The following is a 22,211-nucleotide window of genomic DNA, read 5'->3' on the forward strand; positions in this document are numbered from 1 at the left end:
AGATATAAGAGAAAGCAGATATAAGAGAAAGCAGATATAAGAGAAAGCAGATATAAGAGAAAGCAGATATAAGAGAAAGCAGATATAAGAGAAAGCTTGTCATTGAATGCTACTAGTTAAGCAAATTTGGTGGTAAAAACTTTTGGGATTGACTTGAAGTCTGTGGGCCTTGCGTTGTGAGTGCCATACCCCTTTCAAGCCGTATTCTCGGAACTGTTGCCGCTGAGGAAGCCATGGCGAAAATGCAAAATCAAAGATTGCTGCCGCGCAAGGAACGCATAGAGAGAGACACAAGCCAGCCAATGACCGCCGAACCCGCCTTAGGTCCTTCTCCGCATTGGAACACCGCTATTTCGTATGCGAATGTGGAAAAAACGGCTGGCGTCTCACTCGCGGTAGACTGCCGCGCCGTCCGAGACGTTACTCGCCGTCCTCGTCATCGCTCCAGCCGTGGACACTTAGCAGGCTGTCAGTATCGCCGAAGTCGCTGTTGGCGTAATCTCCTGCGATCGGGGGCACAAGCGTAACCCCTACATTCGCCAGCTCTTTAGCCTTGTGAAAGTCGTCCTCGGTCACATAGTTTGGGAGATAGTCCTTGAGCGCCTTGCCGCCCCACCTCCTACTGTCCCATACGTCTTCCCCAACAGGCGTGGTACTCGTGTCGTCGGGGTCGAGCTTCAAAATAGCGGGCAGCTGGTGTTGCTCTCCACGATACATGGTGCCAGGCCGACCACAGCGGTGACAGGAACGGCACTTGCTCTCAAAGCTTTTCAAGCAAGCTGTTGAAACCTGGTGGATGCAGTCGCACAATAGAGTTCCCTCGAACGCACCACACTCATTGCACCAGGAATGCGGCAATACCCTCACCCTCCTCTTTCGTTCAAGCTCCGATTCGCCATCTTTGGTAATCATCATGTTCAGTTCACCCCATCGGATCTGCTGCCGACCGACCCTGGCTACGTGGCGTAGACGAACCTGGATGCCCTGCGCATCGGAGAACGCCATATCGGTCTGCAACATACTTGACCGCATCAATCTGGCGGCGGCGAGTGCTGTGCGGATGTACTTCCTCGACCCGAAGTTCCAGTGGACATGAAGTCGATGCAAATTCTTGACTTGCAGTACTTGGTTTACCCAGGCGGGGATTGGTTGGTACTGCGTTTTCTCTAGGTTGGACTCGTCTTGAAGGATTTTGCGCACATCTGCCGTGTGAATTGTTAGTTTCAATTCTCGAAGCGGACATCGCCATTGCAGCAATGCGCAAAGAGCATTGAATTGGCCTTGATCGGAGTCGTTATTGTGGCGATAGGAAAGTTGGAGGTATCGGATGCTCCTAACGGCATCCTCAGGCCTATCGCGGAGGAAATTGAATGCTGCAGGTACGTCTTCGAAGTCGAACGTATTTATTCCATAGAAGACTCGCGTTGCTTCTTGATAAATTTGCCGGCATGTCAGAACGATTCGCGGTCTAACATGTCGCTTGTTGCCGCGATCAACTTTGTAGGTGCCTGGTTTGCCCGTTCCTCCCGATATCCGGATAGTGCCATAGTAGAGAGCAAACTCATAGATTCGGTCCCTCAGTTCGCGCGGGAGGTCCAGAAAGCGGAAAGGCTGTTTGCCGGAAGCGTCACAAACGCCCACGACCGCGGTGGATGCCGTCATGACTTGTCCGTGGAAGGAAGGAGCTGGTGTCGGAGACAGACGCGGAGGTGGAGGAGAAGGTATCACCTGGGCAGGACGTCGAAGCTTTTAGGGCCGCGCAGATTTTGCCTGCAAGCTAACCAGCTTATCGCAGTGAAGGCAGAGGAGATAAGCTCCCGAGGAAGGAGCGAGACATAGCCCAGCGTGCCTTCCCTCACCGCGATCTACCTGAGCACCGACATGGACTGTTGCAAACGCTCAGCCAGAGATTCCGCCACACAGCTATCCATCATAGGAGCGCGGGATCATGTTCCCACACCGCCTGATAATGCTCGCAACAGCTATATCTCTTGTCCCTCCCCCTGGCTTATTCCTCCACCTCGATCCCCCCAATCCCTCCAAATACACACTCCACAGCAACCCCACTCATCACGATGAAGCTCTTCCTATCCCTCTGTCTCCTCTTCGCCACCCTTGCCGTCACATCTGCCATCCCCGCCGAGCTCGACGCTTCCCCAGCTCTAACTCCTGGCGACGACATCGCAACCAGCAACGAGTCCAAGGTGAAGCCGAAAACATGCAAGCCCAGCTGCTGGGAGGGCTACTACAAGTGCCACACCAACAAGTGCAGGTTCAGCTACTGCGAAGAAAGAAAGGTAAGTGACCCGGCCAGCTCGCAATGAAATGTCAGCTTTGAACGTACTGTACAGTATCTGACTAACATTATGAAAAAGTGCATGACATGCCAATTCTGCAAGGGTCTCCACGGCGACACCGACATGCAAGCCAACGAGGACGCTGAGGGCCCGCTCCCTCTGAAGCGCGAGAGCAGCAGCCCTCCTACTCCCGTGCTTTCGGCTCGCGACCATGGCACCGTCGGTGACACGAACTGGGGCTCGTGCCAGGAAGGGTGCTGGACGGGGTACTATCAATGCCGCGAGAACAAGTGCCGGTTCGGCTGGTGCGACGTCGAGAACGTGAGTATTCCGCGAGGTTGCAATGAAAGGCTGGCATGGATGTATCTGACCGGCTTGCGTAGTGTGCGAAATGTCAGTTCTGCGGGCATCTCCACGGAACTGCACACGGGCGACGAGGCTCAGGGTCGTAGGCACCGAGTAGGCTTTCGATGCGCCCTTCATCCTAGCTTGGTCTTCCTACGATGGATTCACTTCCCAACTCCTTGCTAGACAGGGTGTCGATGAAATGAATTTACGGTGTTTCACGCAAGCGGGACTTGAGCAGGTATATCATCCAGGTTTCCAGTTCGGAAGTTTAGATCTGGGACTTAACATAGGCAATATAAGGAGGTATACTTACAGAGACGGGCATATGCGGTGCGGCAACGGTAGTTGTACCGTAATCGCACGTAGAAATGGGATGACCTCTAATCCAATGCGTGCTTGAACTGGCAACGGGTGCGCTGCCAATTCCTTTGCTATCTCTTTACATATGGTACAGGATCCTATACACACTACGTCCTCTTTCCCCTTTTCCTTCACTCTCGTACGTACTCTTACATACCCCTAGCTTTTAGGAACTCGGTAACCTCAGGTACATGGTGACCCTATCCTCTCGTCAGCATGTTCTTTCCATGGCCTAAGGGTCTAGTGGACGTTGGCTCACCTTCACAATAACATGTTGCGTCAGGCTGTTGATTTTGACCTCCTCGTTCTTCTTGTTCAGAAATACCCTCAGCTCATCCCGCAGCGCCGATATATCGCCCGTGACCTTGCGTATCGTCGTCAAATGAAGATTTCCGCCCCGCTTGTAGTCCGTGTATATGGGGAGGTTCTTACTCGCTGAGCGTGCGATGTGGTACTTTGGCGGAGGAAGCTGAAGTTGGAGTCTCCTTGGTTCCTGGGGTTTTTTCGCCTTCTTCACTGTCTTGAAGCTCTTCGCCTTCGATTGCAGTTCTGATGTTGTGGTGCCGGTTGGGGATGCCCGCGTGGAAGCGACTTTGACATCATCTACGCCATTGGCCTTCTTCCCTTTCGCTACTGTCTTGAAGCTTTTGGCTTTCACTTTCAGTTCCGCTGTTGTCGTCTCGGTGGAGACTGCGGGTCTGGAAGAGACCTTGACATCATCTGCGGGTTCGGCGTTCTCGGGTTTTGAGGGTTCGGCGCGCTTTGATGGGAGGTTTGGTTTCGGGGCGGGTGATTGCGCGCTGTCGGCATCGGTTGCGGCTTCTGTTGCGGCAAGGTCGGCGGCCTTGGAGGCTTCTTGCGCGGTGGATGGCGCTTCAGGGGAGGTAGCGGAAGGTTTCTGGGTAGGCGGGGGAGGCGGAGTGCTCGAGGTGGGCGCAGATGGTTCTGAAGCCGTCAATGATTTCAAGTTTGATATATGAAGCTTCGAGAGGCATACGTTCGACGCGCAGTCTCGTCGCAGTCGAGAAGCGGAAGAGCTGCTGGCAGACGGCTCGCCTTGGAGCAGCCAATGGTCTTAACAAGGGAAGAAGAGATTGTATTCGCGGCATTGCGAATACGCGGAAGTGAAATGCAATACAGAGAATGGAAAAGAAAGAGAAATGCTGCGTCTATCCGCGACGAGGTCAGGGCAAGCTCTGCGACGAGGTCGGCCCATTCAACACCAAAAGTTTAGCGTGCAGGGGTCCTCGCTACGCACAGTCATTTTTCGTCCACTCTCCGCGCCCAACCCCACCACCACAACGAATTTGCGTCCGCCGCAACCCACGCCACCCTCCCGCCCCTGCCAGAAACCTTCGCGGAAGAGATCAGAACACATCTGCCCAGCATGGCGGACTCACAAGCCGACGGCGTCGACATCGCCGAACAGTACAACCTCCTCCCGAAGCTCATGCCGCACCTCGACCGCCACCTCATCTACCCTCTCCTCAACTTCTCCCCCGACGAAGAGGCCGAGCAGCCACTCGACCAGAAGAAACTCCTCCTCGAGCTCCTCAAGCCGACGAACATGACCGACTTCGTGGGCCAACTATACCAAGAGATCCACAACCTGGACGAGATGCCGGACGAGTACAAGAAGAAGCGGGACGAGGTGCTCAAGCGAAGAGATCAGCTGGAGGAAGAGACGAGCAAGATTTCGGGCCTGCTCGACGACGAGAACGTGGTCACAAATCTGCGGAGCGACAAGGTGCAGAATTTGGCGTATTTGAAGGAGCAGCATGGCGTAACGGTGGAGATGGTGAACCAGCTTTACGAGTTTGGCCAGTTTCAGTATAGCTGTGGCGTCTATCCGCATGCTGCTGAGCTGCTCTATCGGTTCCGCGTTCTGGTACGCCACATACTCTGGTACTCGCATGGTGGGAGAAGGGGCTAACGCTGGACAGACTACAGACAACGACAAAGAGCGCGAAGCCACCTGGGGCAAGCTCGCCTGCGAAATCCTCTCGGTAAACTGGGACTCGGCCATGGAGGAAATCAACAAGATCAAAGAGCAAATCGACACGCGCCTCTTCAACAACCCGCTCGCCCAGCTACAGCAACGCACCTGGCTGATCCACTGGTCGCTCTTCCCGCTCTTCAACCACGAGCCTGCCCGCGAGATCCTCACCGAGATGTTCTTCTCCCCCGCCTACATAAATACCATCCAGACACACTGCCCATGGATCCTGCGATATCTCGCCGCCGCCGTCATCACCGGCCGGAATCGCGGACGCAACTCGAATCAGTACCAGAAACAGCTGAAGGACTTGGTCAGGATAGTCAGGCAGGAAGGCTACGAGTACAGTGATCCGGTTACCGACTTCATCAAGGCATTGTACATCGATTTTGACTTTGAGGAGGCGCAGAAGAAGCTCGGCGAGACGGAGGAGATTCTTAAGAATGACTTCTTCTTGTTAGGTGCTGCGGAGTCCTTTGTGGATGCTGCACGCCATCTTATCTCAGAAAGCTACTGCAAGATTCACCAGCGGATTGATATCAAGTAAGTCATCGCTCGCTACTGTGGCGCAATTGATAAGCTAACATCGCAAAGGGACCTGTCCACCCGCCTCGGCCTCTCACAAGACGAGGGTGAGAAGTGGATCGTCAACCTCATCCGGGACACGCGCGTGGACGCAAAGATCGACTACCAGGCCGGCACCGTGGTGATGAACCATCCACCGCAGTCAGTCTACCAGCAGGTCATTGAGCGGACGAAGGGCGGCTTCTTCCGGACACAAGTCTTAAGCGCAGCCGTGGCGAAATGAGCATTGCATTCTCCTGCGGCGTTGGTTTGACCGGATGCGAAGAGGGGGCCGCTTGTGGGGATGTGGAAGGCCAATGAGGGAGATGCACCCTTCTATGAGACCGAGGCGCGGCACAAACCCAGAGCTTGGAAAAGCTCGCATAATGCATGGTTCACAGGCGTCTTGCGGCTTCTCGTTCAGCAGCATGAGACGTCTTCGCGAGGGATAGGTAGCAAGAGCTGGAAGCTGTGTATTCTATAGATGCTGAATAAGTGGCTTTGAAATGGAAATGAAACACCTACAAATCCCTTCCATAGAGACTCTCTTCCCCGTGGCTTATCTTGTGCATCAACTGCTGCCCGCATGCCTCGTAGAGTCGACGAGGGGTTTCCGGAGATGCTCGAACTCGTCTGTCTCACATGAGCAAGTTTTTTGATCCTTAGAGTATGAGCGGGGCGGTGAGTATCCTCGTAGCGGTGAAGCAACTCGGCTATCGCCGTGCCCGACTCTGCGTGGACGCGTAGGTGGGTGGTGATTGATTGCTCGACGGTGACGGTGGGTGGTGAAGGGTGGATGTACAAGAGAGGCGGCGTGGCCAGCTGACGGGGCCCGGGTTTCTTAAGAGGAAAGGGCGGCATGTGACGGTTTTTCCTGGGAGCGCGAGAGAATCGCCCCGTTTCACTCTTAAGGTGTGGTGGATGGTAGCTTCTTGGTTGTTCCGATAAAGCTGTTGGAGGCGTGGCGTCCGTTGCTAAGGTGGTGCTTTCGGGTGGGAGATGGATCAGCACGGCACGGTGTGGTAGCGCACTCTTGGCTGTTAGCGACATGGAGACTTCACCTGGCAAAGTTATTACTGTTCGCGGCTGAGAAGTGTACTGTGGTGTGCTGTCGGCGATCGACTCCTCTCCCATTCATTCCGTTGGAAGCGTGAAGTCGTTGGCGAAGAATACCAGGGGAAGTTAAGCACACCCCCACACCACACACCTCTTCGCGATGTCTCAGCTCTTTGCATCCGACTCCTCAAGCGCTTGCAAGATCCGCCGCAGGGACTTTAAAGAAACAGGGAGCGGTGTACCACGTAGAACAGATCGATCGCATGCCCGTGCAATGGCGGGGGGTGTACTGCGTCAAGTGCTCGCCGAAGTCCTCATCAAGCTTTCTGCTCTTCGGGTGCACGCTCTGATGTTTCCTGGTTCGTGCGGCAGGAGCGACGGGAGACCCAAGGACCAGTTTTCGCCATAGAGATGCGCATCCGTATGCGTATGCGTATGCGGTCTCACATTAGCATGGAGCTGAGCTGGATGCACGTTCTTCGAGACGATAGTAACTGTGGAAATTCAGCTGGATTCAGTTAGAGCGAGGCGGGCTGAACGTATATTGGCTGAGATTTTCTGGTTCTGGTATGTGGAATCGAAGAGCTGAGGGCTAAAGAGTCCTATGTATGAGAGACCGTGATGCATCCTGGAAATCACAGAGGTCAAACACGTGGGGGATTGGTCACGGGAGTACCAATGCAGGACAGCCACACGCGGGTCGTCATCTTGTGTAACTCGTGGAGTCCCGGTAGAGTGATCCCGAAGCTCAGAGCCGCAAGGGAGAACACTCACTCCCGCTCAGGATCCGCCGTGCCTGCGAGCATTGCGAAGCCTAGGGTGTCGCAAGAAGGAGCCTAGGGATGATGTGTTGCTACTGACTCGTTCCGATATTCTTCGTCGCCGTCCTTGGACTAGCAAGCAAGCGGAGAAGAGCACCCCAAGCACGTAAGACGGAGAACAGAGGCCAACCTCCCAGAAACTGAAACCTACTGCGATGGCCCAAGGAAATCCGAATAACAGCCAAGGCAGGCGCGAGGGGTTAATCTAGAGAGCTGTAAGGAGGATGTGCGTTGCGATATCGTAAGTGGAGTATCACTCCTTGCATCTGCTGACAATGCATTGGGCTTGTCACTGAGCTTCAACCCAGTTGAATGCTTTGGGCTCATTGGTAGGGATGCGATTGCGGGTCTCCTCTCGGAGTCGTGAATCTGAAGTAAGATCATATCTCTCGGTGAGACGCCATCCGCACACCCTCTCGTTCATAGCTCGTGAGGTCGTTGGCCCGCATCTATGGACCGAGCCGCGAGACAACGCCACTTGTGCAGCTCTGCGAAAGCATATCCAGGGCGGAGTAACACCTCGCGCACTGGCCAATGATTTGCGCTCGTAGAGTGAGATTCGATGCGGGGAACATGTGGTTGAGATCTGTGCAACCTCCTGTAAGATGTCGGTAATCTGAGAACCGAGATGGCGGGTAAGTTAGCAACGTTGATATCGCCGTCGCAAGCGATAGTGTTGAAGAGTCCAAGCGCAGGAAAGATGTGATTGATACCGTGGAGGTCCTGATCTCTTTCAGAAGGTGCCACAGACAAGGGAGGTAAGGGGTAATCCAAGTGGCAATGCCAGCGTGAAGCATTAGCTCCCTGCATGTCAGGAACCCGACACGCAGCTGCTGGGCTCGATAAGCACAGTGCGTACAAGATAGAGAACCGGATGACTACTTCCAGCTCAGTGGCGAAGGCCGCAAGTGTTGTCACAGAACGGAGAGCTTCGCGGTCTGTGTTTAAACAGCCTACAGTTCAGTGGCCCACCTAGGGTTGAGATGGGGAACATTCCAACGGAACGCCGTTGCCCAGTGTCAGTGGGCGGAGGGGCGCCGTTGGAGAGCTGTAGGCTGAAATCGTACCCGATTGCTACGTAGGCCAGACTTCCAGGCCAGGCTGGAAGGGCGGTTTCCCTCTGGGTCTCCACTCCGCTCACGTCCGACCCAACGATCTGGCTCGCACGGCTCGGTCGCCGGGTGAAAACGCACGGAGCAGTTTGTGTGACGTAGTTGGGGTTTGGGGGCGTAAAAGAGGCGTGAAGATGCTTTGTTACGGCGACTAGCGAGCGTGTGCCGAAGTCAAGATAGATTCCAAATCTCGTTCCTGGGCATTTTGGCGTCGTATGGTGGCGTACCAGCCTCGTTGTCAACCGAGATACAGGGGCAGCAGCGACGTTCCTGACGCTTGGAAATGACCTGACATGTCAGGGTGAAATCATGCCATGTTCGGCACGGCATGTGTTCTCGGCCAGTTCACTACCAATTGCTGCGCGCTCCTGCCTGAGTTGAAGCCTCAAGCGAATGGGGACGCATGCATGCTAACAAGGCAAAGCCTGTCGGCCGCGTGGAGCAAGATGTGCAGATCCGATCCCCCCATCTCGATCTGAGATGCGGCGCGATTCATTCGAAGGGGGTTGAGATACGCGAGGTAGCCAAGATTTTTACCTCCTGTCGTGGATTGGACGAACACCAGCTCGACGCTTGCTAGAGCGTTGACGCTCCCGCATACCTTGCCGTAGCCTGCCTCCGTATGCTACTTTATCACAAGGATATGAAGACGTTCGCCCCTCAAGCCTTATGCGGCCGATAAGGTTCGCTACCGTCGACACCGGAGGCTGAACTCTGGTAATAGATGGGTCGCGGCCTCGATCGCCAGACGGAACCAGTGCTGTCCTTTTCTGCGTCGCCAGAGATTTACTACTGTGGTGTTCGCTTTCGCTCTGCCATTCTGCGAAAGGTTCCCCGCTTTGTTTGAGTGGCTTCGTCTCCCCGATAGCCCTTGTCTCTGGTGCCGGATATACGTGGTAGCTAGACCGGTCGTCTCCGGGTCCGGTACTGGCCTACCACGTCTCCCAAGCTGTCGTAGGTGTCAAGTCTGGGGCTGCCAATTAGTCAGCGCCTCCAACGTCGAGGCATGCCTTGCGGAGGAGGTAGGTTCGATGATGACGGATCTACGTCCGCGGAGAGGCACCTAGACACTCGGCGTCAGGCCTTTGGCGATCGAAGCGCTAGAATCGGTGGCGCACAGGAGACAGAGAAACATGCCTCGGATATGTGGTTTGCGCAGCGGGCTAGCCTCGATTTGGCGATCGCACCAGCTGCTCGCCTGGGCACTCCACACTGTTTTCGCCGACCCGCGCACCAGAAGACGGCGGCGAGCACTACTAGGGCGCGCGGGAGAGAAAGAATGCACACTGAGTGGACGCGCCCGCCTGCCGTGCGCATGCAGGCCCCTTATCAAGAATGCCGCCCTCGCTCTCAAGCAGCTCTTCTCCCAGTCCACTGCCCAGTCCAGCTCTTCTCTTTGGACGCTGCCCGCCGGCCCACTTGCTCCGCTTGTTATTAGACAAGACAGTTGCGGGTAGTTGCGGAACGCAGCTCCGCCAGCACCCATTGTCCATTGTCGGAGTCCTCGCGCTTGGCCTTGGCCGGGAAGCCCAGCGTGCCGCTCCGATCGAGTTCTTGAGATTCGCGGTCCCCAGCGCATTTTCCCTCGATCGCCAAACCCCCGTATTCTTGCCGGAAGCCCAGCTTTGCTGGAGTCCCGCATCTCTTAGCTCCAGCGCTCTTCGGCCCATTATTAGGCCTGCTGGCCTGCACCTCCCCCCAGGCGAACGGCGACCACCTGGCTCCCCTCTCGCTGCGCCGTCGCTCTTCACTCCTCGCTCGTCGTTGCCGCCTCGCTTTTCCCAACCTTGTCGTGTGTTGCTCGTCGTCGGTTGTTTGTCGTCAATTGTCGGTCGTGTTGTGCAGGGAAGGATCCGTCCTGCTCGCGCCTGCTCGGACGGGACCCCCGCCACACGCATTTGCCACATCCCGACCACACCCCAACCCGGTTATCTCAGCATGCCCGCCGACCGTCGAGCTGCCTTTCCGAATGCGAAGCCCGTCAAGACGGAGCGCACCCATGAAGAGAATCAGGAGCGGTATGTTCTCTTGCACTTGCCTTGCTGCATCTGCCTTCTCGTCGACCAAATGCTGATGCCCTTGCAGAGCATACATCGCCGCCTCGCGGCGGAGTGATCGCAGTCTCGAGGCGCGCATAGAATCAGCGCGTCGAGCATCTGAGATCCACAAGAAGCGAACAGGACGTGCGTTGCGCGTCACCGAGCAGGATGTTGTCAACGAAGAAATGTACGAAGAGGAGGACGACGACCTCCCGACCCAGTACCAGCGACTGAACGCCCACCTGCAGACTTCATCCTGGATATTCAACCGTAAGCTGCATGACTACATTGCGACTCAGCAGGGTGTCAGGAATATGTTTCTACACCAGCAGTTCCCCGGTCAGTCGTTTCAACCCTACGGCGCCCAGTTCGCGCCAAACGGTCAGGTCCCTATGGTGAACCAGACAATGCTCCCTCCCCAGACCTTCAACCCCCCTGCGCAGACCTTCGCACAGCCATCGCAGCCCTTCAGTCCCCAGGGCTATCAGCAGAATCAGCAGGGCTATCGACACGCCCCCTACAACATCCCTCAGCGGCCTCAGTCACACCAACGGTCGGCCTCGATTCCCACACCTCAATCAGTGCAGAATTTTACACCTTCCATACCGCAGGGCAATCTGGATCCCACAACCGCTCAGGGGGATGTCAGCAGGAGGATGTCGCTGCCGCCTCACGCTTTGGAGCAAGGAAATGAGAGCCAATCGCGTCCGTCGCTCTCGAGATCATCAACTGCCCAGAGTCTGCAGCAGCAGCCTGTCTCTACTCACGGTGTCCCTAGCGGATCTTCAGCGCCTACTTCAGCGCAGGGCACGCCGCGGGTACGGTCAGGGAACACCACCCCGGTGTCTCATCAGTTCGCCTCGCTACCGTTTAGCACCAGCTCACAGGTTATCGATATGAACCCTCTGTCCCTGTCTCTGCCACCTGAGTCACAGCAGCTCATTGGGTCGGCGCTCGATCCCAATGACCCACGCACGGCTATCTTCATGGCTGGCAGCGACAACATTCCCCAGCCGTTTATGGGCACATACTCGTACAATCCCAACCTTTCTCCAAAGTCGCGGATGGGCGCTTCAGTTGCAGGCATGACACAGACGTTAGCTCCTGAAAACTCCATTAAGCTGGACACTGCCATGGATGGTACTTCCTCCGACAGTCCGCCTTCAGCGATGTCAGAAAGCATCTTTTCACCCCATTCGCTTTTCACACCTTCGGGCTTCGAGTACTCCAATTTTTTTGACCAATATCAGGTTGCCGACGGCAATCAGACCACTAGTGACCACACGCCATTTGAGGATGACTCATTCGTCAATTGGAGTCAGTAGTCTACCATACGCCCAGCCTTAGCAGTGGCCTATTAAAATGGCCATTCATGCGACCTCTTGAAAGAGTCTGTAATGGTTCGTCATTACTCCCGCATCACGATGTTCAGGTCGGCGTTGCAGCGTTCCATTACTGGAGACGCCTCTCTATCTGCGCGGTTGTCCCATGGCCGTGGGACTGGGCTTTTCACCTCCTACCCTTTCCGTTTTCTGAGCGATCGTCCCTGAGGCACAGTCTATCGGCGGACCGGTGGGGTATATTCTTGTTGTATTCTTTCTTGCTTTAGTCATGAAGTAACGATTGGCGGGAGTCACGGGATATCCGGAGTTTCACGGCGTACCGACGAAAAGACATACATGGTTCCTGAGAAGTTTGACCTAGGGTAGCGATTTGAGTCCGCCCTGAGGGCGACATCCCCTCTCCAGAAACATCCAGCTCAGAGCAGATGTTGGGTACGATAATCCATAATCGAAAATAAAACGTAACAGTCCAGCCGTCCTACCTAGGTACAAGACGCGTTTTCGCTCCGCATGCTAATCGTCAACACTTTCACATCGGCACTAACTTCTAGAACTTCAAAAATCGATGCCGGTCCGACAGTGCGCATCCTCGAGCCTTCCGCGGACATTTGGCTTCGTGCACAAGATAAAGGAGGCCGCGCTTGTGTCAGGCACCGTGTCTCCTTGGATGTGATATCCTTCGCGATGGCGGCTGCCGGAAGGCGGGTCAGAAGTGCGACGTGGAACAGTAGCTGCCCGCCAATTACGCGACCAGATCGTCTCCGGAAAATTGCTCCCACCGGCTGTATACATTTGCTTAGATTGCGGCAGCGAGGATAATGGGAGCACACCAGTAGGACACGTGCATCCGCTAGTGCTTGACTGGGACTAGCGTTAGACTTCTTCTCTTTCGCCTAGTCCTGTCCTCTACTCCTGCACCACCCATCACATCATCACCCATCAACGAAGCACAAGCCCCTCTAGCGACCACCATCCACCCGTCGGGTGTCCTGCCGGTGCAGCTACTAGTCGGTAATCGCAATCGCGTCCCTCGATCCTTCTGGGTACATTCCCGTCGCTCCGTGCTATCAGTATCCGTCGCTCTCGCTTTCTATCGCTGCATCAAGCTGTCGTGCGCTCCGGAGCTATTTTAAGTCGAACCTCAGTTGTTCCTGCATTTGTGCAATTCTTGCACACGTTGAACCCCTTCGAGTCTATGAGGGTAGCAGTAGCACATGGCCGGCGGCAATGGCATTGTTGCTGTTCAGCCTGATCGACCTCGTCCACTCGGTAGCACTCCGAGCAGTGGTAGTCGGAGGCGACGCTATGGGCTACGCGCAGTCACGGCCCGATAGTGGAACATTAGCAGCTTGTGCGACTTTCTAGTCCTTCAGCAAGAGACGGAGCCCTTCGGGTATTGGCCGTTCGCAGAGGGCTAGATCTTCTACGACTGATCATGCGTCCAGATGTCGGCGTGATTGGTGGCCTTTTGAAACTGAAACAGACAAGATCTTTTGGCCGCGGGTGCTTGCGTGCGACGATTACATCCCGCATAGACGAGGCTTCTTACCTCCAAGGTGAGATGAAGGGGCGTCTGTCAGCGCGTCGTTTGTCAGTCGGTTTCCGGTATGATGTATCACAACAACCGCATACCTGGGAGGCAAGATCTGCTTGAATGTAACGAGCTGCGGTAGTCTGCCTTGGACTTGACCAACATCAGTGGATTAGATCGCAACATCACCTTCCCTAGAGCAAGAGCATTGTATCTTCCGCGATCCCCAACGACGAACAGGCCTGGTCATTTTCAATAGCCGGCATTGCTGTCACACTTAGCCTTCGTGGCCGCGTATTCATTGGCGCTACGGGTGACTGAAGAGGATGTTGTTGAGCTACACTGGGAGGTGACCGCTAACCTTTTTCTTCCAGTCACCTCCAGGCCCAACGTCGGAACACCTTTCCTTGTTGCACCGTCAATTGAGCAAGAAGCAACTCCATGTTTTCGTACCGATGGATCCAGCGATCCCAGCTGACGACCGCCCTTTTCATGCGACGCTTCTCCGCTATTCTCCAGTCTTCTTACCAAAGAGTGGAAATTGTAAGCACTCGCCCGATGCACTCTCCAATAGCCTCCGGTCTTGTTTCATAGTGGGATTCGCACACAAAGACCCGAAGACGACAGGATCAGCGGCATAGAGGTGGCAAGCAAGCAGCCGTCTTGCAGCCCTTGTGTATGGTTCCAGCGGAGAAACCAAGCAAAGCACTGCTGCCGCTGATACCTAAATCATACTGTACAATGACACATTGAGGAGCACATATAAGGTCGAAAGAGCACATCATGCGAACCCCCATCTACTCGGTCTCGGCACGTCACTTTCGAGGCTTCCTTTCGTTTACCCCTCATTCGTTTGGTATTTGGCCTCGTGTTGGGAATATCTTTCCCTTTCTCGTCCATCATGAGAGTCAACAGCTTGATCCTATGGGCAGCTGCGTTGGCAATCGCTAGCGCTGAGCCGTTGCCATGTAAGTTGCTGTGGTCCTTTACCTCCGCGCTTTAAAAGATTTCCAGGCGCAGTTCATGATATCTGTCTTTCAATTTCGTCCACATCAACACAGTTGCGAGTCGAGGCTAATGTTTACCCAGACCGGCTTCCCAAGCATGTCCGACCTAGATACTACAGCCCGCCGCCTTATTACCCATCCTCCAGTTCCACCGAGGGCGGAGAGACTTCGCTATCTACATACTCCACTGGTACCAATGACTTTCTCTCTACGCCCCTACTAACTCCCACCATCACCGCAACTGCCCCGTCGCGATCGTCAACTACCGTGCCAATTGTCAGCACTATTATTCTCACCCTGACGTCTCCCGTCTCTAATAGCACAACATCTTTGGTCAAGCCTTCTGGCTCAACTTCTTTGGTCACTACTTGTTTCTTTTCAAAGGGCACACTGACATGTTTGCCCTTATCCACAGCGAACACTTCTTTTCCGTCTTCGACTCCCCTTAGTACCACAAACACGGATGCTGTTCCAACGAGCTTTCCTGTTGAGACCTCATCGACACCCGTATCTCTAACTACCGGCATTTCTTCTTCTGGCTCCGTACCACTGACGGCGAGCGCTTCCTCCACTTACTCCGGGTCAAGTGAAACGCCGCTATTCCCCAACAGTACGACTCTGGGCTCGTCGTCATCCACGGGAGGAACCGGTACCGAAACAGCATCCACGCTATCTTCGACTTCGACCTCCACAGAAACACTGGTGTTAAACAGTACGACCTCAAGCGGCTATTATGTTCCCACACCATCCACGACCGGATCCAGTAATAGCTCTACAAGCCCATCTTCTTACATCGAGACCCTTACGACTACTATAGAGATCACGAGTGAGATCACGGTCCCGCCGTTCACAACTACGCCAATCTGGAGCAATGTCAGTACCACCGCGACCCCGTCAAGCCCGAGCAACATCACCGTTGTGCCTTCAACCACGTCATCCTTTTTCAATATTTCGACCATCAGCTGGAGCATTTTCTCGAGCACCCCGTCAAGCTCCAACACTGCCACAGAAGCCACCAGCACGTCGAGCGAGTCCATTCCTTACCCTTCTAGCTACTCTTTTTCGCTGCTGCCTTCTACGAGCGGGGAGTACTCCAGCACTACCGAGTCAGTGCCCAGTCCTACAGAGAGTTCGACCACGTCCGAGTTCTTCAGTAGTACTACGGAGTCCAGCACCACTATAACCGGAGCAGAAACTACGTCAGGTTTCTGGAGCACAACTTCAGAATTCTTCCCGTCCACAATTGAGGAGTCAACTACTTCAGACGTCTTCAGCAGCACGACTGGGACTATTCCTTCTCCCACTGAGGGGTCAACCTCTTCGGAAGTCTTCCCTACTACTGAGTCTTCTACTTCTGAAGTCTTCAGTACGACGTCGGAATTATTCCCATCTACTACCGAAGATTCCACTACGTCTGGATTCATCATAACAGACACTGTAACCGCATCGACTCCCAGTCCAACGGAACAAACCACGACGTCGTTGTCGTTCTCAATCACGAGTGGAGTGTCTACAACATCCGACTCCTTCAGTAGCACCACATCGGAATCCTTCCCATCTACCACCGAAGAGTCTACGTCTGAATCCTTCCCTAGCACTACCGAGGAATCCGCGAGTACGGTGTATCCTTCTAGTACCACATCCGAGTTGTTCCCATCGACCACAGAAGAGTCCACAACGTCGGGATTCTTGCCGAGCACTACCGAGGAATCCACGACCTCCGAGTATCCATCCAGCACCTCTGAATCATTCTCCTTCACGAGCGAAGCGTTTACAACGTCAAACTTCTCCAGTAGCACCACGACGGAGTCCTCCCCGTCGAGCACGCAAGAGTCAACAACCTCGGATGTCTTTCCAAGCACCACCAAGGAATCGATGACCTCAGAATACTCATCTAGTACTTCTGAATCGATCCCCTTCACAAGCGAAGCGTCCATAACGTCAGACTTCTCCAGTAGCACCACGACGGAGTCCTTCCCATCGACCACGGAAGAGTCAACAACCTCGGACGTCTTCCCCAGCACCTCCGAGTCTTTCAGCAGCCTCACCTCAGAAGCCTCATCCACCACCCCGACAGCTTCCACCACAGACGCAACTTCCACCTCCCTCACCCCCTCAGAATCCACCTTCCCATCCACCCCCACTTCCCCCGAACCATCCAGCACCCCGACAGCTTCCACCACAGACGCAACTTCCATCTCCTCCCTCACCCCCTCGGAATCCACCTTCCCACCCACCCCCACTTCCCCCGAACCATCCAGCACCCCGTCCCCAGACACCTCCTCCTCAAGCACAACCGGGTACCCCGAATCCTCCACATACACCAACCCCTCCTCCTCGCCAGAACCAAGCACTACCAGCACCAGCACCAGCTTCACAGGCACCAACACCGACGCAGTCCCTACCTCCTTCCCCGTCGACTCCTCCACCACCAGCGTCTACTCCATCCCCCTCCCCAGCACGACAACCCCAGGGACCACAAACACCGACGCAGTTCCCACCTCCTTCCCCGTCGACTCCTCCACCTCCATCTCTACCCCCCTCAGCGTCGAAACCTCCACAACCGACCTATCCTCTTCCACGCCCACCACGCTTGAGACAGTGACGTCGGGCTCGGGCACGAGCAGCGACATCGAAGCCACAACCACAACGACGAGCGGAAGCGGGTACTACACGCCGCCGACGCCGACGTATGGGGAGGAAATGGAGATAGCGCCGATGACAAAGAGGGGCATGGTGAGTTGATTCAGTTGCTGTTGCCCTTTTTGGTTTCTCGAATTAGCTAGCTAGCCCGCGAAGGACTGATTGACTAACGTTGGCGTAGATGGGTATGTGGTTCGTCTAAGCCACGCCACTGACTGGGCTGGCAATACCATACCATACCGCTCTCTCAACGGCATGGGAGGCAGGCTGGGCAACGAGGTAGTTGGGGTCAGGTGATGAACGTACATGATGAAGCAAGTGACGGCGTCTTAAAAAAAAAGAATGGAGGTTTGGGCTTGGTATCTATGGCATAGCATAGCATGATTTTTCCTTTTCGCTTCTCTACGGTCCCTTGGGGTATAGACGCCTTTCCTTTCCTTTCCTTTCCTAATATTTCGCTTCTTCTCGCGCCGCGCTGTTCCTCCTGATGAGCAGGGTGGACGTTTCATTTCCTAGGCTTTGGGGTCCACGGAAAAAAAGATATAGAGGGTTGTATGTTGATAATAGAATTATGTCTATAAGGTTTTGCTCTGCGCAGCGCATTGCGACTTCCTTCCTGGTAGAGGCGGAGACAGAACCGCCCATTCCCTTGTTACTGAGGACTTAATTGACCTGTCATAGTCAACAGCCTCAAACTCCATCTTTGACCGCGCTTCCCAAGCCCCCTTGCTCTCTCTATTCCGTGCCGCCTTACTTCATCCCCTCCACCGCCCTCGCCAGATTCCTCCACGCCTCAGGCCTTAAACTAGCCCCGACCCACCAATCCCCCTTCCAGTCCTTCCCTATGCACGGCCCACTATTCCTCACGCTAAACCCCTTCGCCGTCCCGTCCGCCTGGATATAACTCGGCCTGCCGACGCTATGCTCCACGTCCGCCTCCTTGATCACCGCAGCCCTGAAATCCGTCTCAAACATCTTCCCCTTTGTCCAATTAGAGAAAGCTGAGAACACCATGTCCGCGTCGCCGTACAATGGCGCATGTCCCGATTTCGCATAGCCAGCTTTGGTGAGCCTCATGTTGGCTTCGACTTGTGGGCGCGTGGACTGTTGGACGAGGTCGGCGCGGATGCGGGCGGCGACGCGGCCGAGCGGGAGGGACAGGAATTCGGAGAGGCTGAAGAAGGAGCATATGGCTGTGACGCAGTTGCTGATGTACGCGACGCCCTTGGGCAGGAGCTGCGGCTGCGTGTCCGTGAGCAGGTTGCGCATGCCGAAGACGTTCATGATTTGGATTGTTTTGGTGGGTTTGGCGGACGCCAGCCAGGGCTGGGACGAGATGATGAGGCGCGTCCACCAGGCGCAGAGGATGTCGCCGTCGGAGAGGAAGGGCTTGGGGTTGCTGGGGTCGGAGGTATCCATCACGATGGTGGCGGGGTGCATGGAGGAGAGGTCGTATAGCGCTTCGGCGCGAATTCTTTTGAACATAGAGGACGGGAGGACGACGACACCTATTTGTTCTTTGCGGTAGACGAGCAGCTCCCACATGTAGCCCAGCACGAACCGGAACATTTTCCAGCCTGAGACCGTCTTTTCTTTCAATATGTATTCCTCCTCTTCCACGTCCGCGTCTTCCTTGAGCTTGGAGTCCGTCAGCGCCCCAAGGCGTGCCAGCGGGTCGAAGTCGTAGCCGTAGAACTCCGGTATGTCTTGCTCGCGGCCCTCGAGCATGGCTGTCCAGCACCGGAGCAGCATGTTCCGGCCCATTCCGTCGAGCAGTGTGTGCAGCCATGTCAACGTGACGAGCGTAGCATCTGCGAAGGACACGATGTGTAGATGGAGCTGCGCATGCTCTGTGTATATCCAGTGTTTAAGTTCGGTCGGGCTATGCTCGGAGACGAAGAGGGGGCGGAATTTGCGAACGTCGAGGAGTGTTTGAATGGTCCCTGTGGGGCGTGGGATCTGGGAGGCGAGCGGGTGTTGCGAGATGGGCATATCGTGCTTGACGTGGGTAACGTTTACGGCGGGTCGGTCTTTCGTGAACTGCGCTGGGATGTGGTATTCGAGCTTGCCTTCGCTCTGTGCCATCGTTAGCTGCGTCTTCCTCGAGAGTATTGGAGCTGTAGAGCTGTCTTACATTCAACCTCACCCTCGCGCCCAGTTTCTTCCACCCGGGCCTATCTAGCAGCTTCTCCAAAGCCCCAACAAGCTTATCCACATCCAGCGCGTCATCAAAGCGCATGGAGAAGTCAATCGCCATTGACCTGTTTACCTGTGTGTCATCTAGAGCATGAAGCGGTATCACGGTGTCGGTCGGAACACGTTCCGGCGCGGTCGGTGTGCTCTTGAAGAGGTTGAGAAGGAAGGCCATTTTGAGAGGCCGGGTAAGTGTGGAGGCCAGAGGTGGGGGAGAATTGACGAGCGAAATAGCGAGGAGGGACGCTGAAAGTTATACAGACTGAATCCGGGGTGCTTACGCCCGGCGATGTGGCACGGTACCACGACAGGATCAAGTAGAGTGAGGAGCTAGCCCGGATTGGAAGACGTGCAATCGTGCGAGAGCGGTTGTGTGGGCGTTGGGGGCCATGTCTGGTTGTTAGTCGGCGGACCGTGGAGACGACTCACCGCCGCCCAGAGCTCCATTTCGATGGGGATAGACGCGACTCAAGGCAGCCTAGAACGCGGTACAGACATGAAGAACAGGGTGCTGGCATCTCGGGCTCTTCGATAAGCCAGGCGAGAGGCTGCCAGAGATGGCTAAAACGTTCTCCTGCAGGGACCAGTAAGTTGTACAGGGTTCCAAGTTGGTCCACTTCGGGTGCTGCTTATACAGCGCGCCAGATAATTAGAATTCGCATTACGGGATCAATCGTTTAGAGCTGGAGGGGAGCCCGTAGGAAGAGATAAACGCAGAGAGGTTGGAAAGTGGCTTGGACAAGCTAAACGGTGCCCAGGTGCAGAGTCCGGCCTAGACCAGAAGGGGATACCTTTGGGCAACATCCCTGCTGACGCTGAAGCCACTCGAGCTCTACAGTCTTCAGCACTCACTGGATCAAGATCGTCTCCTAAGAGGATCCTAACATAAAGAAAAGACGCATAAGAGGTTGATGTTTCAATATCCGCAGATCAGACCTGCACAGCCTCATCCTTCGTCCTGAATACCACACATAACCTAACCTAACCTACCCTACCCTACCCAAAGCCCCACTCCATCTCCCTTCTCCCCTTAATCCACCCACCCACCCACCACCATGGGCAAAGACCCCGAAGACTTCCTCTTCTACCGGCAATCCATCATCGCGAACGCCAAAGCGCTCTACGGCCCGCACCGCACCTACGACGTCATCGGCTCTCCGGCCATCAAAGTCGCCCTGATCGCGTACTCGGCCTCGTCGTCCGGGTCAACGCAAGGCGAGATTGTTCGTGTAGCGGATGGCGTCGTGTCGGGCGTGTCGATGAAGAAGCTGCATGAGGATATGGCTAGGGAGGTGGTGATGAAGCTGCGTAAGTGTGATCTTGCTTTCTTCTCTGCGGGCTATCTGTGTTTCCGGCGCGCGAACTACCGGGAGCCATTTGCAGTGGGGAGTTTGGAGGCTGGATGCTGACGTGTGGGCAGGCGGGTTGCGGCCCGGCGCTGTGTTTGTGCGGACGGAGGGGGAGGCAGTGGGAGCGGCTGGCGGAACCGATGCGGCGAGTGCGAGTGCAAGCGCGAGCACCGAGTGGGACGACGCGCGCACGTTGAGGAACGAGTAAAACTCGAGCGTCGGACATCAACTGCCTGACGGTGTGGAAATCTCAGGATATAACGACGCACGCAACAGCCACCCTAGAGGCCTTCGCAGGTGCGTACAATAGCCGCAAGAGGGGGGTTTGCTGGAGCGCTGGACGTCACGCCGAAAGCATGCTTGATTGAAAGGAAACCTTCTAACAGCATTTCCAAAGTCACAAGATCGCTGGCGAAACCCACTGGTGGAGGGATTCATATGGGTGATAGCTGGCCATCGGGGCGCTCTGCGACTCAAAGGAAATAGGAACTAAGATGATGATGATGGGAGGACAGCGGGATTTAGGACGGCCCTAAATCAATTCTTGGAGATACAACATTTCAATTCCATCGCAAAGCTCAACTGAAAAACCCCTTCCCAACCCAACACCAAACCAACACCATCCATTACGCAGGAGGGCATCCCCAACATATACCAGCCGAGATCAACCCAACCCAACTCAGCCCAACCCCTCATACCCTAATAAGGCAGAAACCGTCCTCCAGAACTCCCCTTCGCACCCCCAGAGGCACTCCTAGAGTGCGACGACGCCGACTCGACATACGCCTGATACTTCTTTCCCTTAGCGCGCCTACTCCCCGTGTTCGCTTTCGGAGTAGTAGCAGCAGACTTAGTAGTCTTCCCAGAAGAAGCCGACTTAGGAGCGCTATTCTTCTTCGAGCTCGCCGACTTAGTGGCGGAGGCCGTCTTTGGAGAAGCCGCTGATTTGACGGGGCTCTTGACCGTAATTGTTGAAGTTGGCGTCTTGAGCTTCGAGGAAGAAGGTGGTTCGGAGAGAGAGGAAGAGCGCCCGGTGGACTTGGCCGATGCTTTCTTCGCGGGCGACTTTTTCTTCGTGACGCGGCCGGATGTTACTTTCTTCTCTGCGGGCTTCTTGGGTGCTGCTGCTTTTTTGGGGGCTGCTGCCTTTTTGGGGGCCGCTGCTTTCTTGGGTGCTGCTGCTTTCTTAGGTGCCGCTGCTTTCTTAGGTGCCGCTGCTTTCTTGGTGGTTTTCTTCGTCGTTGCTGGCTTCTTCGCCGCAGCTTTCTTCGTCGAGCGCTTCCGAGTCGGCTTGCTAGCCTCCGCGGCTTTGGCTACCTCTTGAGCCGCGAGGTGCTCGCTGATATCGGTTTCCTTGTACGAATCCAAGCCCGCCTTGGCGCGGAGCGAAGTCCCAGTTCGGCTCTATAATCATACATTAGCGGATGATGCAAGGATCAGAAATGGGAGAACGGGCTACTCACGCGATCATACTTCGCAGCCGTAGGCGCGGGAGCGGCTCTCTTGGGAGCCATTTTGAACCGTGGAGTGAGCTGAGTAGAGACTTCTAGTT

The 22,211-nt window shown here is 55.2% G+C and overlaps 7 protein-coding genes across 7 annotated transcripts; 3 read left to right on the forward strand and 4 right to left on the reverse strand.

The window, feature by feature from the left end:
• Window positions 1–333: 333 nt before the first annotated feature.
• BU26DRAFT_610379 (uncharacterized protein) lies at window positions 334–1,704 on the reverse strand. The gene has a single exon (XM_033835994.1). It carries the CDS (start codon window positions 1,660–1,662, stop codon window positions 421–423), a length of 1,242 nt encoding a protein of 413 aa, XP_033677005.1. The 5' UTR covers window positions 1,663–1,704; the 3' UTR covers window positions 334–420.
• A 416-nt stretch (window positions 1,705–2,120) lies between these two features.
• Window positions 2,121–2,967, reverse strand: BU26DRAFT_163326 (uncharacterized protein). The gene has a single exon (XM_033820174.1). The coding sequence runs from the start codon at window positions 2,778–2,780 to the stop codon at window positions 2,163–2,165; it is 618 nt and encodes a 205-aa protein (XP_033677006.1). The 5' UTR covers window positions 2,781–2,967; the 3' UTR covers window positions 2,121–2,162.
• On the reverse strand, window positions 2,890–4,184 carry BU26DRAFT_467932 (Img2-domain-containing protein). The gene is made up of 3 exons (XM_033825273.1): window positions 4,003–4,184; window positions 3,265–3,950; window positions 2,890–3,205 (listed from the first exon to the last, which is right to left on the reverse strand). Exons 1-3 carry the CDS (start codon window positions 4,112–4,114, stop codon window positions 3,155–3,157), a joined length of 849 nt encoding a protein of 282 aa, XP_033677007.1. The 5' UTR covers window positions 4,115–4,184; the 3' UTR covers window positions 2,890–3,154.
• A 157-nt stretch (window positions 4,185–4,341) lies between these two features.
• Window positions 4,342–6,087, forward strand: BU26DRAFT_495227 (eukaryotic translation initiation factor 3 subunit E). Its single transcript, XM_033826212.1, has 3 exons — window positions 4,342–4,893; window positions 4,949–5,544; window positions 5,596–6,087. Exons 1-3 carry the CDS (start codon window positions 4,393–4,395, stop codon window positions 5,807–5,809), a joined length of 1,311 nt encoding a protein of 436 aa, XP_033677008.1. The 5' UTR covers window positions 4,342–4,392; the 3' UTR covers window positions 5,810–6,087.
• A 4,405-nt stretch (window positions 6,088–10,492) lies between these two features.
• Window positions 10,493–11,918, forward strand: BU26DRAFT_439742 (uncharacterized protein; the record flags this gene model as incomplete). The annotated part of the gene is made up of 2 exons (XM_033824360.1): window positions 10,493–10,572; window positions 10,640–11,918. 2 exons carry the CDS (start codon window positions 10,493–10,495, stop codon window positions 11,916–11,918), a joined length of 1,359 nt encoding a protein of 452 aa, XP_033677009.1.
• Window positions 11,919–14,238: 2,320 nt separating this feature from the next.
• BU26DRAFT_163347 (uncharacterized protein) lies at window positions 14,239–17,593 on the forward strand. The gene is made up of 3 exons (XM_033820175.1): window positions 14,239–14,435; window positions 14,557–17,210; window positions 17,299–17,593. The coding sequence occupies exons 1-3, from the start codon at window positions 14,369–14,371 to the stop codon at window positions 17,317–17,319; spliced, it is 2,742 nt and encodes a 913-aa protein (XP_033677010.1). The 5' UTR covers window positions 14,239–14,368; the 3' UTR covers window positions 17,320–17,593.
• A 153-nt stretch (window positions 17,594–17,746) lies between these two features.
• Window positions 17,747–19,925, reverse strand: BU26DRAFT_163353 (uncharacterized protein). The gene is made up of 2 exons (XM_033820176.1): window positions 19,252–19,925; window positions 17,747–19,193 (listed from the first exon to the last, which is right to left on the reverse strand). Exons 1-2 carry the CDS (start codon window positions 19,483–19,485, stop codon window positions 17,868–17,870), a joined length of 1,560 nt encoding a protein of 519 aa, XP_033677011.1. The 5' UTR covers window positions 19,486–19,925; the 3' UTR covers window positions 17,747–17,867.
• Between the last annotated feature and the right edge of the window lie 2,286 nt (window positions 19,926–22,211).

This window comes from Trematosphaeria pertusa (assembly GCF_010094035.1).
Source record: "Trematosphaeria pertusa strain CBS 122368 unplaced genomic scaffold BU26scaffold_21, whole genome shotgun sequence".
NCBI lineage: Eukaryota > Fungi > Ascomycota > Dothideomycetes > Pleosporales > Trematosphaeriaceae > Trematosphaeria > Trematosphaeria pertusa.

What these genes read in the sequence shown, in the direction of transcription:
- BU26DRAFT_467932 (XM_033825273.1), bottom strand. Translation starts at nt 4,114, where the DNA reads ATGCCGCGAATACAATCTCTTCTTCCCTTGTTAAGACCATTGGCTGCT. An exon ending in GACGAGACTGCGCGTCGAAC is followed by an intron (nt 3,951 to 4,002) that starts GTATGCCTCTCG and finishes TGACGGCTTCAG; the next exon opens with AACCATCTGCGCCCACCTCG. An exon ending in CGCAACATGTTATTGTGAAG is followed by an intron (nt 3,206 to 3,264) that starts GTGAGCCAACGT and finishes ACGAGAGGATAG; the next exon opens with GGTCACCATGTACCTGAGGT.
- BU26DRAFT_163353 (XM_033820176.1), bottom strand. Translation starts at nt 19,485, where the DNA reads ATGGCCTTCCTTCTCAACCTCTTCAAGAGCACACCGACCGCGCCGGAA. An exon ending in GCGCGAGGGTGAGGTTGAAT is followed by an intron (nt 19,194 to 19,251) that starts GTAAGACAGCTC and finishes ACGATGGCACAG; the next exon opens with AGCGAAGGCAAGCTCGAATA.
- BU26DRAFT_610379 (XM_033835994.1), bottom strand. Translation starts at nt 1,662, where the DNA reads ATGACGGCATCCACCGCGGTCGTGGGCGTTTGTGACGCTTCCGGCAAA.
- BU26DRAFT_163347 (XM_033820175.1), top strand. Translation starts at nt 14,369, where the DNA reads ATGAGAGTCAACAGCTTGATCCTATGGGCAGCTGCGTTGGCAATCGCT. An exon ending in TAGCGCTGAGCCGTTGCCAT is followed by an intron (nt 14,436 to 14,556) that starts GTAAGTTGCTGT and finishes ATGTTTACCCAG; the next exon opens with ACCGGCTTCCCAAGCATGTC. An exon ending in CGATGACAAAGAGGGGCATG is followed by an intron (nt 17,211 to 17,298) that starts GTGAGTTGATTC and finishes ACGTTGGCGTAG; the next exon opens with ATGGGTATGTGGTTCGTCTA.
- BU26DRAFT_163326 (XM_033820174.1), bottom strand. Translation starts at nt 2,780, where the DNA reads ATGAAGGGCGCATCGAAAGCCTACTCGGTGCCTACGACCCTGAGCCTC.
- BU26DRAFT_495227 (XM_033826212.1), top strand. Translation starts at nt 4,393, where the DNA reads ATGGCGGACTCACAAGCCGACGGCGTCGACATCGCCGAACAGTACAAC. An exon ending in TCTATCGGTTCCGCGTTCTG is followed by an intron (nt 4,894 to 4,948) that starts GTACGCCACATA and finishes AACGCTGGACAG; the next exon opens with ACTACAGACAACGACAAAGA. An exon ending in CACCAGCGGATTGATATCAA is followed by an intron (nt 5,545 to 5,595) that starts GTAAGTCATCGC and finishes AACATCGCAAAG; the next exon opens with GGACCTGTCCACCCGCCTCG.